Source organism: Quercus robur, chromosome 2, assembly GCF_932294415.1.
Source record: "Quercus robur chromosome 2, dhQueRobu3.1, whole genome shotgun sequence".
NCBI classification, from domain to species: Eukaryota; Viridiplantae; Streptophyta; class Magnoliopsida; order Fagales; family Fagaceae; genus Quercus; species Quercus robur.
In genome coordinates this window covers 57,101,955-57,120,135 of record NC_065535.1, presented here as the reverse complement: position 1 = coordinate 57,120,135, position 18,181 = coordinate 57,101,955, and the positions used below count along the sequence as shown (strand labels likewise).

Genomic DNA, 18,181 nt, shown 5'->3' with positions numbered 1-18,181 from the left:
GGCCACCTTTATGGTCATGTTTTAACCTAGGGAGCCGTTTTCAGGTCTAATTTGCCAGTTAATGTGGGAGTTATCCAAACAATGTGATTTTTGTATTCACTCAGTATTGTGTCTGCTTGTTTTTCATTTAAAGAATACACTACAATGCTTGCAAAACCAAATATGGGATATTATTCTCTTAATTTATTGTGATTTGTAGTAATAGTGTAAATGTGTGAAATAGAGTAGCTTGAAATAGAAACACAAATGTGAAGGTAGTTTATCCGCGCTTAAATCATACTTGCTTTTATATGATTAAGAACGAATAGTTTGCGTTGTTATGTTATTGTAGTGATAAAATTTCGCTGAATATGACTGCACTTTATTGAAATTGTTGTCAATGCAAAAACACGTAAAATCAAAGAAATAAAAATACTGCTACAAACACAAACTATTTTACAATTTTTTTACAAACTACTGATGTGGTGGGTGATTATTGGTAAGTTAAAATATGATGTTAGTGATAAGCCCAAAAGAGAACTAGTAAGAATTTTTCACATCAACAATTTATAAAAAAAGTTTGTAAAATAGTTTGTGTCTGTAGAATTACTCAAGAAATAAAATCCTAAAATAATGAAAATTAAAACTTGACCTCAAGTTTTTGTCTGGAAGATTTCAAATAAAAAGATATTTTAAATACTTGACCATCTTCAAAATTTGGTTAGAATTATTTCCCACAATCATGCTTTAGAATTTCTTCTAATTATTGCCACAATTATTAATTTAGAATCGCTTCTTTTCACCCTTCAACTGGTTTGCAATATAACCAATAAAGGATTAAAGAAAAAGGTTCGAATTTGGTAAGGAAGGGGTGTAAAACTCAGGTTTTACACCATCCAATAAGAAATTGTTACATTAACATTTTTCTTAAATTTTAATACATTTTACCACATCTAATAACATCTCAATAAACTTCTAATTTGGTTGGATTTATATATGGGTATTAGAATTGATTGGGTGTGATTGTGCTTATTCTTAGATATATGATAAGATGATGTGGCATGTTAGAATTAGAGGGGTAAAACATAGGTTTTACACCATATCCTTACAAAATTTAATCTTTAAAGAAAATATTAAACTTTTCAACTCTAGAAAAATTAATAGATGGTGTAGCAATGGTCTTTAGGAAATCAATTGGATTTTGGGAATTTTTGGCTCACCATCACATTTGGCTTTAATTGGTCTTCCACAATAATCTCCATTTTATGATTTTCTGCAATCTCCTAAATTAGCTCCATTTTCTTCTCTTTAACCACCACATCAACTTCTTGAGAAGAATTATCTTCAAGTTTCAATTTGTCAAATTGTTGAAAGACTTGATTTTTTTTTTCAACCACTTAAAATTTTTCTTCAAAGCTTGGTTCTATATTGTTGATTCCCAATTTTATATCTTCTCTCGATTGTTGAATGCAAAATTCATCAATATAATTCGAGTCTGAACTTATTGACCTATAATTTTGCTTTGCATATGACACAATTACATCATAAAAAAAGAGAGGGAAAAACTCAATTATAAGCATCTTTGACAATGAACAAATTTTGTCTTTACCTAATCAAATTCTATGATGTTGTATTCATTCTCACCAATCTAGGGCATATCAACTAAGTTTATACAAAGAAAATTTAACCTTTCTCTCCTTAGGATTATCCATATAATCAAAAAAAAATCCTCTAAATCAAGTCTTAAGGAATTCTTCTTTATAAAAACAGACATTAAATTTTACAATTCTTCAAAAAAAAAAAAAAAAAATCTATAATCCTTATAAATTTCAAGAAAGAAATTGTGATTACCATTAAGCTAATTGTGAGACATATTTTGTGATTGTTATCCTTCTTGTTATTCAATTCAATCTAACTTGAAGAGCATGTCTCAACTCTCATTGAGCTCACAAGTAATCTTCTCACCATTAGTTTGAATCGCTATCCAGAAGGCTTACACTTTCACTATTGCCTTTCACTATTTCAGGATACTAACAAATTCTTATACAAATTGACTCAGAATAGTAAGCATGAAAGGACAAGATCTTGTTCTAGCACAACGGAACCATTAAGTCCATAAGGGATTCATTGATTCCACAAGGAAATCCTAGAATCCATACACACATAATATATATATATATATATATATATATATTGTTTTATTTGGAAATAATCCTAATTGACCATAATAGGATTCTATTTTGACTAGAAAAGCCTTTAAAAACACAAAATCAAGAAAATAAAATAACAAAAACTACAGAAAAATAAGTTTAAAAATTAACAAATAATAAAAATTGAATAATGCTACAATCACAAATTATTTTACAACATTTTTACAAAATGTTGATGAGCCAACGTCTTATTGGTTTTCATCTAAATCCACTATTAATATCATTTTTTCATTTATCAATAATCATCTATCATATCAGCAGTTTGTAAAATTTTTTATAAAATAATTTGTATTTCTAGCATTATTCATAAAAATTAAACCTCATACTCTATCTGACGTCAGATTGGCACTATTAATTGATCAAAATTAGTCGAGACTCGAGATGGTTCACTCATCATGTAAGAGGCAGCACCTGTTAAAGGATTATACGGATCGATCATGGATGCATGTACCGGTGAAATTAAGAGAGTTCATATAATGGACCCCATTATGATGTCAGGTGTGATGTCAAAAAAATGTTGAAAGGAAGCGGTAGCCCGGGGCAGTAATTGTAAGACCTTTTTTTTTTTTTTTTTTTTTTTGATAACCAAATGTAAGACACATTTTAAAGTGAATATAAGTTTGATTTCAAGCTCGTTACAAAAGTCATAATTTTTTTTTTTTCTAAAATAGGCAGATAACAAAATCTCATTATTGCTAGGCTATCACTTAATTCTCATCCAAGACATACTTAAAAAGTTTTATTATACAGAATCTTCTGATAGCAACTCTATAATCTATATGTTAGATCACAATTTTGGGATTTCTATCACCTCGTACTCATGGGAGATCCTGAGAGGTGATTGATTTGAAACAGGTCTATCTTCTGACTACAACTCCAAATTAACTGTCCCAGTTCCCCCATGGATGAGACACTTGAAAACCTCTTTGACATTAAACCGATTGACTAGCCCCAAGCCCAGACATTTATCAATAAGTATCCATTCACCTGAAACAACAACGGCAATAGAAAGTTAGAAACCAACTTCTGATCAATGTGATAGGAAAATAATTTCTACAAACTGAGTTAACTAATAAACAAGTCAGGCCCAATAATGGGGTTTTTCACAGTTTCTTAAGGATTGCATCAGCCTTTAAAAAGCTGAACAGTGCTTTAGCTTTCTGCCAATTTTGTGAAGTGGCTTAGACTTTTTTGGTGGCTTTTGAGAAGAAGTCCTAGGATAGCTTTTAAAAGTAATTGCAGCTTCTTATAAAAAATGTGAACTGAGAAAATATATTTCAGAGAAGAGAAAGCAATAACTTATAAAACTTGTATCAGCAATCTTTGGATATATGGCAGTAATGGCAGTCACTAACTACAGATTGAATTGGTCATACCTTAAAATGTGTAAAGAGCATTTATATAGAAGGATATATACAATGCCCAGTATGATTTACAGATATTCAATTAATATGTAGTTTATGCTCATTTTATACCAGTTTCTTCTCTATTGTTGAGTGGATCAAATTCGTTGCTGTTCATCCACTGTAATCTTAGATATTTTTGGGCATGTAATCTAGGATTAATCGTGGGACATACAATTATAACACTTGGAAACAAAGTGCATATCTTGTCTCAGTTCCATCAACTGAGTAATGAGTTTCTACCATGGTAAGCATAGAGCATAGCTAATATTTTCAAACCAAGCATTATCAATTTCTGACATAATAATTATATGCGTTACTAAGTGTAAAGATATTCCTGAGAATAAGTCCTAACTCTTAGGGTTTTATTTTTTATATATATAAGAAAAATAAAAGGCTTTAGGTTTGTAAATACCATACTTTGTCTAGATCTGCATAATTGACTCATCCTTACTTCAAGACCCTCTAATGACTCAAGTCTACAGCCAAACAAAGCAGCCAATGTGCTGTTCCTTCTTCAAGCTCTAAGCTCTTTCTAAGACTTGAAATTCATATTTTGATTTCTTCATCCAGATCCAAGCATCCGCGCCCAATTTGATGACTCTTGTCCGCAATGGAGACAAATAGAAACTACAGCTGACATCCTTTCTTCAAGTTATTAGTCTAATATTTCTGGCAACACAGCTTTATTCAGAAACTTAACAACAACAAAGCTTTAGCCCCAAAACCTTGGATCAACTATAGATACTCAACAAACTAATCAGTGTTGGCGACATGTATTCTTCTTTGTCATTCTATCCCATTCAACATCATATTTTGCAACACCAATAAATGCGATCGCTTTCTTTAAATGAATTTCTTCACTTCGTATCCTATGTTTCTTTATATTTCCCATATCTTAACATTCTCATTTTGGGTACTTTTATTTGATGACATGACCTATTACTTCTTATTTATTAACTTTTTTTTATAAGTAACCTGTTACTTCTTAATAGTTTTATATTCAATACCACAGAGCATAATTGATCTTATAACACTCTTAAAAAACTTTGTACTTAATTTAGTGGGAATTTACTATCACACAATACTCCAAATACATTGCCCCACTTCATCCACCATGCCCTGATCCTATGATTCACATTTCCTTCAATCTATCCATCTTTATGAATTACAAATTCAACATATCAAAACACTCACTCTTGGTATCTCTCGACCATCCAATTTTACAACTTTTTCATCTTTATTTCTACTTTTACCAAACTTACATAAACGACATTGTCTCTACATCTAGGTGAACTTGTATAGTTCACTCACTTTTCCCAATGCTGCTGGGACCTCCACCACCAAGTCTTTGTGGTCAATGACTCAATATCATACACCCTTTATATTCTCCAATAACTTCTTTAGGCACTCTTTAATACAACTGGTCATTTCATTCCACGTCCTATCAAAATCTTCATCTAGGTCTCACTTGCTTTCTATCATTCTATCTTTAAACACAACTTGTTTCTCTCCCTTCAAACCCCACCACCTAATTCTTGTGTTACTCTTTCTAATATCTCTTCTTTTCAATCTTCTAATACAAATATCTAGTGCCACCAATCTAAGTTTGAGTGGTTATACTCTCTCCTAGTATCATCTTTCATTATTTACAATATATACTATCAACTTTTTAAGGATGAAATCTATTTGACCAATGTTTGTCCCAGTTTTGAAAGTACTAGTGTGAATCCATTTTCTTAAAGCAAGTGTTTGCAAATATAAGATTATACGTTGTTGCAAATTCTATCCCCATTTCTTTTTGTCTTTTATTGTATACCATTGTTTAGATCTTATATGTTCAATTCCTCTAGATTTCTCACCTATGCACTTAGTTTTCAGTAACCACACTATGCTTATTCTTCTCCTACAAATTGTCTCTATCATTTCCATGAGTTTCCCTGTTAAAAACTCTATATTCCAAGTTACAAAAAAAATCTTATTGTCTTGAACTAAATTCTTTTACCCTCACCCATACATAAAGTGCAAGAACCCTTGCCACTCACTACACCATGGTGTGATGTAATGTGCTGCTAACAGGGAATGCCCCAGCTAGACCTAGCTAACTCTTGCTCACTTTTCACTACATCCGAACTTCAAAGTCTGATGCAACGCTTTGTTAGTAAGGGACACCAACTTCTATCTAAAATGGACCCAATTATAAGAAAAGTTACCAATTTTTTATGTTGGCCTTCAACCTACCACAACCGTCCTTTTCTAGACTTGGACTGGCTATGAGAAAAATAAAATTCCTTAAAGATTCAATTTAGGTTTGGAAATCCCAGCTTCAAACATTGCCATGCAAAAAGTAACTCCAGTATAAAATTTATAGGAGCTGGAAGACATCTACTCATGCATTTGTTTGTTTGATTAAAAGCTAGAGAATCACTTAATAGTTTTAAAAAATAAAAATTCTAAAAACATTATTGGGAAAAAAACTCAGAACATTTTACATCAAAGTGTATGAAAAGAAATAACCAGATTTTGAAAGGAAAACATGTCCTCCATTTATTTTATTCCCAAAGAACTTCTCATACCCTCATCACAATAAAATAGCTTTAAGTTTCACTATAATGGCATTGAAGATATTAAAGTGCACAAAAAAAAAAAATTACCATTAGGAAGTAGATTCCCTTCATAAAACTGCTCCCCAGATTCTGGCCACACTTCATGCTTGGACCCATCAATGGAAGTAAATGACACAAACGATTCTGTTGGGTGCAAGAGACCAAATGTAGGGTGTACTCTCAAGCAAACAAGTCTACAACACAAAAGCAAAACCAAGAATTAGCATGAATTCAAAGACAGAAATAGAGTAAAAAAGATGAAGAGTCAAAGTTAGAATCATCAAGTATGATGAAAATTAAATGTATCAAAATCTTTCCATCTAAAAAGTTGGTTACAGCAAAGGGATAAGAAAAACTGCTAGCTAAGAGAGCTTTGTTGAATGACAATGCTGATTAAAAGCCAAACAAGAATAGGTTGCCAATTTTCATCATAGATCTGTAATATTAATTTCATTTGGATTTTATTTATGAATTTAATTTTAATTGATTACATGGTATCTTTCATTCTTTGTTGTAATCCTTGAAACTCTACCTAAAGGCCCCAAAAATAGTGTCAGACACGCCCTTTGCAACTCTGTGTTGCATAGCTTGGCATCAGAGCAAAAATTGATCTAGTAAACTAGATCTTTACAACCAATCCACCATAACCCTTGACCCCAAACCCGTGAAACCACCACAAACCCACCACCTATGACAATCCAAAATCCAACAAGCCACCCATTGTTACCTCAGTCATCAGAAGCCTCAAATCACACAATCTAACAAGCCACCCATTGTGAACTCAGTCATCAGAAGCCTCAAATCACACAATCTGAACACCACAAGCTCAATCCGCAACCATCAATAATAAAATCCAAACATCCAAGTTTGTCAAGCCCATCCAACACACTGAGAACCAGGTGAGACCTACCCACTCAACCAACCATTCAAAATAAAAAATTAGAGAGAGAGAAGAAGAAGAAGAAGAAACTTCTACAACTGATGATAGCCATCAAGCTCCAAATTGGTTTACATAGCAAAGTTCAAACCCAAATTCTTGACAGTCCCAAACTGCCGACATCAATAAACCCACCAACTCACATTTGTTCTTCGACATCAATATATTTTGTATGAAGTTTAGTTGTCATGGACCATGTAAACCTTCGTTTGTAATCAGTAGGATGGACTCAATTTTGAGTCTTCATTTATTAATTAAATTCGTTATTATATATATATATATAAAGGATCAAGATCAACTTGCTCATGAAGTAACTTTAAGTAATGTTACACAACTTAATAAATTTTCAATGGATAAAAGAATTTTAAATCTCACACTGCTAGATCACATGTTTTCTATATTCTTAACACGCAAACCAAATTTTGTGCTAATTGGATGTTTTTCAATATTTTTTTTGATAATGCTTAGTTTGAGAAAAGTTTGAATGCTACTTTCATCTCCTTAATTCCTAAAAAATCTAATGCAGTGGAGGTAAGGGATTTTCGGCTTATTAGTTTAATTGGGGGAGTGTACAAAATTATTGTCAAAGAAAGACAGATTTTAGATTCCGTTCTTATTGCCAATGAATGCTTGGATAGTAGGCTGAAATTAGGAGTTCCTTGGGTGTTGTGTAAGCTGGATGTAGAGAAGGCATATGATCATGTGAATTGGGAATTCCTCATTTATATGTTGGATCGTTATGGTTTTCCTGAAAAATGGAGAAGATGGGTTTTCTTCTGCATCTCTACTGTTAAATTCTCCATTCTCATTAATGAAACTCCATGTGGTTTCTTTGAAAGCTCTAGAGGTATAAGACAAGGCGATCCATTATCCCCATTATTGTTTATCATTGTTATGGATGCTTTTAGTAAAATGTTTGATAAGGTAGTGAGGGATGGGCTCATGTCTAGTATTAGGGTGGGTCCCACAGGTAACTCTTTTCAGGTGACCAATCTTCTCTTCGCTAATGATAACTTGGTCTTATGTGATGCTGATCTTGGTCAGATTCTGTTTCTCCAACGGGTGCAGTTTTGGTTTGAAGTTGTTTCTGGGTTGAAAATTAATATAGGTAAATCTGAATTGGTCCTTGTGGGTGTGGTTCCAAATATAGAAATATGGTGGATGTGCTAGGGTGCAAGCAAGGCTCTCGATGAAATATTTAAGTTGTCCGTTGGGTGCTAATGTCAGAGATAGTTCTATTTGGAATCCAATTATTGAGAAGATGAAGAGGAGGTTAGTAGGTTGGAAATGACTGTATCTCTCCAAAGGAGGTAACGTTACTCTTATTAAAAGTACTTTGTCCAATCTTCCAACTTATTTTTCTGGTGGAGGTTGCAAACCGTATTGAGCAACTTCAACAAAATTTTCTCTGGAGTGGTATGGGGGATGTTAAAAAAACTCACCTAGTGAAATGGGCTATGGTTTGCGCACCTCTTCATTCTGGAGGTTTAGCTATTAGAAGTTTGAGAAGTTTTAATAAAAATTTGTTTGGAAAATGGTTATGGAGATTTGGGAATGAGCGACAGGCCTTGTGGAGGAGAGTGATAGGGGCAAAGTGTGGTTGTGAAGGGGGAGGTTGGTGCTTTCTTCCCATTACTAGCCCTCATGGAGTGAGTTTGTGGAAGTCTATTAACCGTGGTTGGTCATCTTTTGTTTGTCACATCCAATTTGAGGTTGGGGTCGAGTTTAATGTTAGATTTTGGCAGGACATATGGTGTGGGGACACTTCTTTGTGTGTGCGCTATCTGAGACTTTTTTCTTTAAGTCAAAATAAGGAGGCCTATGTGGTTGATTTGATGAAGTTCCCGAACGGTGTTCTTTTCTGGGATCTAAATTTTAGAAGATACAGTGAAGATTGAGAATTGGAATCCTTTTACAGTTTAATGTCTAGAACTTATGGAGCTTCTTTGAGAGGAGTTGGGGACGATAAGATGTGTTGGAAACCTACTATAGGAAGAGGTTTTGCTATTCGTTCTTATTACTAGGTTCTGACAAAAAGTTTCGATTAGTCTTTTCCTTGGAAGACTGTTTGGAAGTCTAAGGTCCCCTCTAGAGTTGCTTTTTTTGTTTGGACTGCAGCTTTGGGGAACATTTTGACTATTGATAATCTTAGGAAACAAAAGATTTTGATTTTGGATTGGTGTTGTATGTGTAAAAGAAATGGGGAATCAGTAGACCACATCTCCTTATCCATTGCCTTATTTTATTTGTGGTTTATGGTGTTTACTTTGTTTGGCATTTACTGGATTATTCGAAAACAGTGGAGCTGTTGGCTTGTTGGGAAGGAAAGTTTGGGAGGCATCAGAATGCTGCTATTTGGATGTCTATGCCCCATTGTTTGATATGGTGCATTTCGCGGGAGAGGAATAACCAGCATTTTGAGGATTTAGAGAGATTGGTTTTAGATCTTAAACTCTTCTTCCTTAAGACTCTTTTGGATTGGGTTTCAGTGTTAGGCTTTCGTTCTTTTTCTTCAGTCCATGGTTTCATGGACTTTTGTACTTTACGCACTTGATTTGTTTTTGTCCTTGATGTATACTTCCTATATACTCAAGTGACACCCTTCTTCTTTTTAATATATTTTTATTACTTATAAAAAAAAAATTTATTTAATCTAGAAACTCATCTTTTATGCATTATTTTAAAATACATAAACTTGAAATTCAATCATTTAAGGTATTATTATTTTTTTTTGGGGGGGGGTGTGGTTCAATCAAATCACCATTTCTTTTAACCTTTTGTACCCCCTAATGTTATATGATTGGCTAATTAAAAAGGCTCATACAGCCCAACAGAAGCTCTGGCATATTTCACCAAGCAGCAAGCTTCACGCAGGTTTGGGAGTTTCTGTCTTGTAACATGTGGATAATCATGGAGAACAAGTTGACCTTCAAATTCTAAACCTTTGAGACATGCATTCCTGTTCAACAACCACAACACCACAACATCCACAATGAAATGCTATGCAAACTGCAAACTGTGCACATGCTATCACAAACTGGGTTATTAGAACCAGACCACCATGAGAGATCTAGCTTGTTGGTGTACACTTTGTTCCACATTGTTAGCTCACTTCTGACAGTTAAAGCTTTTGGGTTTGATAGTCTCCAGCAAAGTATCAGTCTAAGTTTTTCAAAAGGTCTTGGGTCGCAAATAAAACAGAAACTCAAGACTTAGAGCTTCTGACCCTAGCTGTTCCTAACTGTCGATCAGCACTTAGGGAAGACCCTAGAATGCCGATCAGCAGTCAGGGAGTTCCATTCGGTAGTTCTCTTCCTACACGAAGTGCCGATTGGAACTCTGAGTGCTTACATTTTCACACGGCTGCTTCCCCTCACTCCCATGCAAGTGGTTTGGCCTTGAGTTGACAATCAAGGGCTTAGATGGATGTGATTTCAAGAGTGCACATTATTAGGGTTAGTTAATTACAAGTTAGTTATTACTACAGAGACTAGCTTGAGTTAGTTAGAATTTAAGCACACTTATCACATTAAACACGCGTAAATCCAAATGATCATATGTTAAATTAGTTAGCCAATAATCTTGAGCCAAGTCAGCCAATTAGATCAAACCTAGTCATTTATAAATAGACTTGTAATTTTCATTTCATTCATCAAGTGGAATAATAGACTTGCTGTTGCTTTCACCATTGTAGTCTTGCTTGGAGATAGAGATTCCCTAGAAGCAATCTCATCTTAGAGAAGGTAACTCTCTCAAAAGAGTCATGACCCATTCATCATTCTCATGCATAACCAAAACCCTATTCTCATCTTCAACAAATCCTAGCGTATTTCTCACCAAGAACCTTTATCAAATACTTAACCCACTATACCCCTAAGATCTAGGCAAATCCCTAAGGTCAAACACCTTAATCCAGCAACCAAACCTTCAAGAACCAAAATGATAAATCCAAGGGCATAACTAGAAATTTTTGGTTGGGGGGCCGAGGTAATATTATCATATTGATTTGCAATTAAAGAAAAATACAAAGTATGACATATATACATATATACATGTCTTCCTACATTAGTTTTAGAAAAAAACATTAAATCTAACCAAAATTAGACTACATTTACAAGAAATAATATTTATAGAAATTAAATATAATAAAGTCACTATAAGCAACCATAAAATAAATAGCAGTTAAATTCAACCAAATTAGACTACTATGGTAAAAAATCAATTCAAAATCAATTTCATTCATCCCAACTAAATTCAAAATCAATTTCATTCCTATTAATAGTCTAATACTGTACCCTCACAGTCTCTCTACTCTCTAATGATAATTCCCACACTAGTACAACATAGGTCTTTGAATAGCTATGGGATATGGCCTCACTCAAGAAAAATAAATTGGGATATGGCTAACATGTCTTAGAGAAGGAAAGGAAAAGTAAAAAAGATGAAAAGTAGGAATTTGGGGTGGGGCATTTTTATGGCTATGTATTGGAGGAGGGGCCAAGTTTTTCTCATAGGGGGGCAGCTCCTAAATGAGAAAGTGTGAGACCTATTTCTTCATACCATTATAGAGGTTTTAAAAAATTTTGGGGGGGTCAAAGCATTACGTGCCTCCACCCCTGGATAAATCAACACAAACCCTAAGTGCATTCCATACACATTGTTGTTGCTTCTATTTCCATTTTCCTTTTCATGGTCAATTTTGGGACTATATGGGAGGTGGGGTGTTAGTGTGTGCTTGATTATACAATGTTAGCATACAATGTGATTAGGTGCCTTACTAACAATGGACTGCAGAGTTCTGTCAAGGAGCTCTGAGAGGCTATAACAACAAACTTAAAAGACAAACAAGGTGTGCACATGAAAGCATGTAAATTTGACAATATTGTTGCAGCAATTAGATAACTGTTAACACCAAGATCACCCAGGCAACATTGACCAAGTGACTTGGGAGGATAAATATGTCAAGCAATTCAATAGGGAAAAACATATGCATATTCACAATTCTCCATCAGAGTGTTAGAAACACTACCAACATTCTTGACAGGCCAAAAAGGAAAAGAGAAAGACAGAAATTTTCACCTTGAAAACCCACCGGAACCAGCACCAACTTTACGGGCAACAATGCTAGAGTCAATTCGGAAAACCTTGGGATCATTCTTTGGAAAATATATTTTCCGTTGAAGGGCCAATCCACCACCAATATCACCTTCTAACATAATTGATTCCTCCTCTCCTGCATGCTCAAGTTTATGCCTACAAAGAAAGAAAACTTCAAGAATAAATGGAATTATACAAGTATTCCAAGGAAAAAAAAAGGAACTGTAGCAATAATGCTACTAATACCAACTCTCCCTTTGAGGCAGCCGTGCAAAAACTTAAGCTAGGGAATCCCACAAAATATTGTTTAATGAAATGATCGCGTTGTTCAACACCATAAAAAATTCTATTGTTCCTTTCTCTCCAAATTATCCACAAGACACACAATGGAACCACTTTCCATATCTTGGATTGTTTGTGCTGTTGACACTAGCATTTGCAGCAGTCTTTGGTATAACCCAAACTACTTCAAATAAGAAAAACACAAACGACCAAATACCTCAAGCTATTGAACAATGAAGTAGAAGGTGCTCAACTGGCTCACCACTATTCTTGAACTATAGCACCAATCTATCATTACCATACTTCCCTTCTAGAGATTACCCACTATCAAAATTTTACAAAATTCTGCTTCCCAAGTAAAAAAAGCAACCTTTCAAGGTACCTTAGCATTCCAAATCCATCTCCATTGGTCCCACGGACTCTCTCAAAATGTCAAAAAAAAATTTTGATAAATAATAATTTTTATTAAAAATCATCAAAAAAAAAACACTGCTCCCCTGGTACACTAGCAGTGTACTAAGGGAAACAAAAAGCTAATCAAAACTACATAAGCTTTTCCCTTTACTTTCTTCTTTTTCTAATTCTCTCTCTCTCTTTCTCTCTCTCTCTCTCTCTCTCATACACACACACACACACACTCTTGTTCAACTAGATTGACAAATTTTGGTGATTGACTATTTGATATATGGTACATGGTAGACGGGGTGATTTGAGGTTGCTAGACCATGCATGCTCCCCCTCCCCCACCCCATCCTCGGCCTCTCCACCCCACCCTCTCCCTCTCCCTCAACCATCACCTTCTTTCTTTCCTTTTTTTCCACCCTCACTTTTTCCCTCTCCTTCCCCCATATGCTTTCCTCCACAGTTCGGGCTTTTCCCATATCCTTATATCCCTCCTCCACCACTGCCTTTGCCATCCCCTCTCCCACCACCTCAGAGGTCAAACCAAGCTCTACCTAAACAGCCGTCCTTTGTACCTGCACCTTTAACCTTACCATGTCCTCCCTCCATCGAAACCTCTCTAAACATCCCTCCTAAACCTCAATCCTTTGTCCTTGGGGGTAGCAAGAGGTCTTTTCATGTTGATGCAAAACTTTTTTCTTTTTCTTTTGATGGGGGGCGGTCTGATTCGTATGCCATACATGAGACACGTCGGAATGTTAAGAGCTCTATTTGGGTTGGACGTAGGGGCATAGAGTGGTTACTTACTTGTCTCGAAGATATATGAGATTGGGTGATTCATGGAGTTTCTTTTGAAAATGGTTTAGCTAGAAATGACAATGTTTCAGCTTTATCTGGCAGACCCACGCGGGCTTGTAAGTTTAAGTTGACTCCTTCTTTATTGGCTTTGAGGGTGTGCAAGCCTGTGGGAGGAAGACGTGTAGTGACTTTTCTGAGTGCTAAGGAGATCAGCTGGCCCAAGGATGTTGGTGGTGGGCCAGTAGTCACTAAACTAAAAGGTGGGCTTGATGAAGCCCAACCCATGGTGCAAGTGCCTTCTTTCAAGAAGGGCAGTTTGGTCAAGCCCAGTTCTTTACAAGTAAAATCTGGTGCTCAGACGTCATGGGTAATAGGCGAGTGATTGAATGGTGTTAGGTGTGGTGATTTCGAGTCGCCGGAGAGCGCAGCGGCACCGGAACTGGTACTTAGTGCCTCTGCACTCGTTGTTGGGGTTTTACTGATTGTTCTTTTCTCTTTGAGTTTATGTCTTCCCTTAGCTTAGTTTCCTGATTTCTTATTTTGCTATTCTGTTTGTTCTTTTTTTCTTGTTGTTCATCATCATGAACAACTTGTACTTTTCTTTTCTTTTTTCTCTTTATTAATAAATTTCTGATTACCTATCAAAAAAAAAAAAAATTTATTAAGAAAAATTGAATGAACCAAGTACATCGGGCGTATACTAGATCAATATCATAACTAAGCTCTAAAAGTACAATGATCTATAAATTCTAATAAGTTGGAGAAAGGAAAGATTCTTGATGCTGTCATCCATTCACACAAAGTATTGAGAGTGCAATTTTATGCTTTGAATGGTTAATCCACAACCCTCAAAATTTCTAGCATTTCTTTCCCGCCAAAGGAAGCACATCAAGCAATAAGGGATGCTTTCCAAATCTCACAATTCTGATGTCTCCTAAATTTGCTTTGCCAGCAATCAAGTAAACCCCAAGCCATCACCCGCTGAACTCCAAATACAGCCAAAACCATATCCCACAATTCTTTGGCAAAAGGGGAATATCAACTGTCTCCCCAACCCATTTACACAAACAACACCAACTCACTAAAATAATGTTTTTTTTCCTCAAATAATCAGCAGTTGAGTTCTAAAGACGTTGTCCATCCTTGCTGGTGCAACCCATCACCATTGATCTCAAGAAGGAAGCAAAAGAAAAACTCCCTCATGATTTCCAACAAGACCTCCAATACCCGATTGACTTGCTTTCCTTGCAGAGATCCTGCCAAAACTGAATTCGATCCAAATTTGGAATATTTCTTTGGTCTCCTAAAGCTAGAGATTTATATCTATAGCTCAACTTCAATCTTGTTCCTCTCTTTGCTATAACATGCAGCTTTACTACTGGCATTTCTTTGTAACATTTTTGTTAATGTCAATTAGCAAGAAATGTAACTTCCTGAACCACATCCATATCTAAGCATCATCCACTGCATCAAATGATATTAAAGCAGGAGATCCTGGACCTAATAGAAGAGTATCTAGATCCAAGCAAAAGATTCTATATCCCAACTATTTTCACTACATAACACAACCATGCTAACACAAACATATCATTAATAATAAAAATTAGCTGCTGATTCATACATGAAATCCTTGACAAACATTGGAGTGACTACTTACATTTAGTAAGTAATTATATAGACATAATTTGTAAATTCTATACGGATCATTTCAACTTATACTTCTCCTATAAAGACCGTTACCAAAAAAATAGGTTAGCAACTCACTCAATGACATTGTATTCCTCAGAACATCCAGCAGACCGGTACTCAGTGCCACTATACTCTTCATAACCATCAATATCAACCCTGCTATGAAGCCATCGCGTTCCTACATTCATGATTACATGGAGGAGAAATGAAGCATTACCCATAAAGAGTGGATACTGTATACTACAACAATATAAATTAGCATACTTAGGATGATGTAGTAATCATGATTACAATATATATGACATGATATGATATACGTCAAATGAACCATTTGATCAGAAGTGACTGTTCTCTCCATTTAACATGAGACTTACTAAGCTAATTTAATCATTAGAAAGTGCCAAATAGGTTGGGATTGGGGAGACTTCATAATTGAGGTGTGATGTAAACCAACAAAAATTACTCTTGGGAAAAAATTAAAACAAAATTAGCATCTTACAAACTTGCTATTAGAGAAAGGAAAATTAAATGGTCCTTTGATACTCAATTCATATTCAATAAAACAATAAATTGTACCTAGCAATATTTACTTTACTGGAAGTACAGACCTAATAAGGAGTTTCTTAGAGGATTTGTTGAGCATGATTATATGCAACACAGAAGCTCATGACAAACAAATGCGGAAAAGGCACAGAAATATTTTCCATAATTTTTTCCTAAAAGATAGCAGAATGCTTAGTTGACAAGAAAACTTTTTGGGCGCTAAACCAGGATAACACCAGTTTGTGAAATCCTACAACTGAGAGTGCCTTGGTAGTTGTGCCCATGCAAATAGTTAAACATGTATGGCATAATATTGATTGTAATAATTGCTGACAAATCATAATCTATTATCTACCTCCAAAATATACCATACTAATTCTTTTAAGGTTGTCCTGTATATTCCTTAATACAAACATCAAGTATCATGTTATCTCAAGGTACAGCCATCCCTGAATATGGCTCTGAATCAATTGATTCTAAAATCGGAGCTATTATTCTCAAATATTATCATGGAACAAATTCAAAAATATTGAGCTTGTGCCAATTCAAAAGAATTACCTGAGGAAAGGTGCATCATGGAAATAATTCTACCCCCAATCCATGGAACTACTTTTAGAATCCAATAACCATTGTTCAGTTCAATAGGAGTCCTTGAAAGTTCTACTCCCTTTTGTCCAGAAACATCTTCTATATCTGGAATGCACTTAGCATTTTCTGCAATTAACAACCTACTTCATCAGCAAAAAGCATGACAACCAATAAAAATTAATGAATTGCATTAAAAAAATTCTTTTAGTGAGAAGAAGCATACAGATAGTATTAGATACTCTTTAGAAAAAGAATGCAAGACAAAAATGCAAATCATGAACTCATGCACCCAAATCCCCGCACCCAAAAATAAAAAGAGAGGGTGGGGGTGGGTGAGAAGAATATTGGCAAGAACTGAGGGACAAAAATGTCTGAAAACCTATATCTAGACACAAGAAATTATAATATATATCTAACAAGAACTCTAGGAAAAATTATGTTTGAAAGCCTATGTACAAACACAAGAAATCATTATATATATAATGCATAGCCAACCCGAATATTTTAAATTTCCTCATAGCAGAAGGTTCGGATATAGACTAATTGTTTTTTTTTTTTTTTTTTTTTTTTGATAACATATTATCATTTAGCAAGACTATTATGCACATGTAACCAAAAAAATGTGAGCTAGCACACTGCCTTGCAGAAGCTGTATTACCCAAACAAGTCTTGTAATACTTTTCACTGGTAGAAACCAAATTATACACTTCTTGTTCTGAAGGCATCATAATTTGCAGCACTTCTCCATCCATGCCCCATGTATCAAGCTGTTGAAGGTACCCAGATTTGAAAAAATCAACAAATAAAAATAAAACAGAGGACCACCTATGTTGGTTTACTACCATATGCATATCTCAAGAATGTACAGCCTTGTCCCTCCAAAAAAAGAAGACATACCATTGCACCTTCACCAAGCAATAACTGCACATGCATACGACGCTTTGGCCTCTTCCATAATCCTTCAGTCTTGGAAACTCTCACAGTAACAACTGATGATTGAAGTTCAGCAACATAGCGTGTCAACAAATATCCACCTTTAGTGAATTCATATCCATCACCATCGTCTTCAAACAGAAAACCTTCAGCTTTCCCTGTAAATAAAAAGAGAAGTATGTCCTTACACCATACAATGATGTCTTTAAAGCCAATCTATCATTTTAAACAATCCATGCAAGATTGAATACTGTGGACAGAAAACTCGGACTTAAAACAGCACAGGTAAACAAGCAGGCTTCAGAACATGACCGGAATTGGAGAATAGCCAGTTGAAACTTGAAACTACCGGAATCAACAAGTGAACAATTTACATATATTCCTAAAAATATTGAAAGCACCAAACTTACCATGTTCATCTAAAGCCACAAGAAGTGTCAAGTCATCTGAAGGATTAGATTCACCAACATGCTGATGAGGTGGACCCAAAGGTATAATCGATCCACCTTGTAAATATAATGCTGGCAAATCCTGACATATCCACAAAAAATTAAAATGAGAAAACAACAATAAAAAACATTTTACTGCAAAAAAAAAAAAAATGGAGGCAAGAAGTGAAGAAAAAGATACCGGATGCGAATCATCAAAATCAAACCTCAGCCAAATTCCCTTAGGCAATGTACAGTCCAATTTATCCAAACCCTGACCAGGCAT

At 35.0% G+C, this 18,181-nt stretch overlaps 1 protein-coding gene across 1 annotated transcript; it reads right to left on the bottom strand.

The window, feature by feature from the left end:
- Positions 1 to 3,057: 3,057 nt before the first annotated feature.
- On the bottom strand, positions 3,058 to 18,181 carry LOC126701034 (uncharacterized). Its single transcript, XM_050399181.1, has 10 exons — positions 18,098 to 18,181; positions 17,878 to 17,998; positions 17,432 to 17,625; positions 17,213 to 17,301; positions 16,505 to 16,674; positions 15,479 to 15,581; positions 12,215 to 12,388; positions 9,960 to 10,094; positions 6,247 to 6,392; positions 3,058 to 3,176 (listed from the first exon to the last, which is right to left on the bottom strand). The coding sequence occupies exons 1-10, from the start codon at positions 18,179 to 18,181 to the stop codon at positions 3,058 to 3,060; spliced, it is 1,335 nt and encodes a 444-aa protein (XP_050255138.1).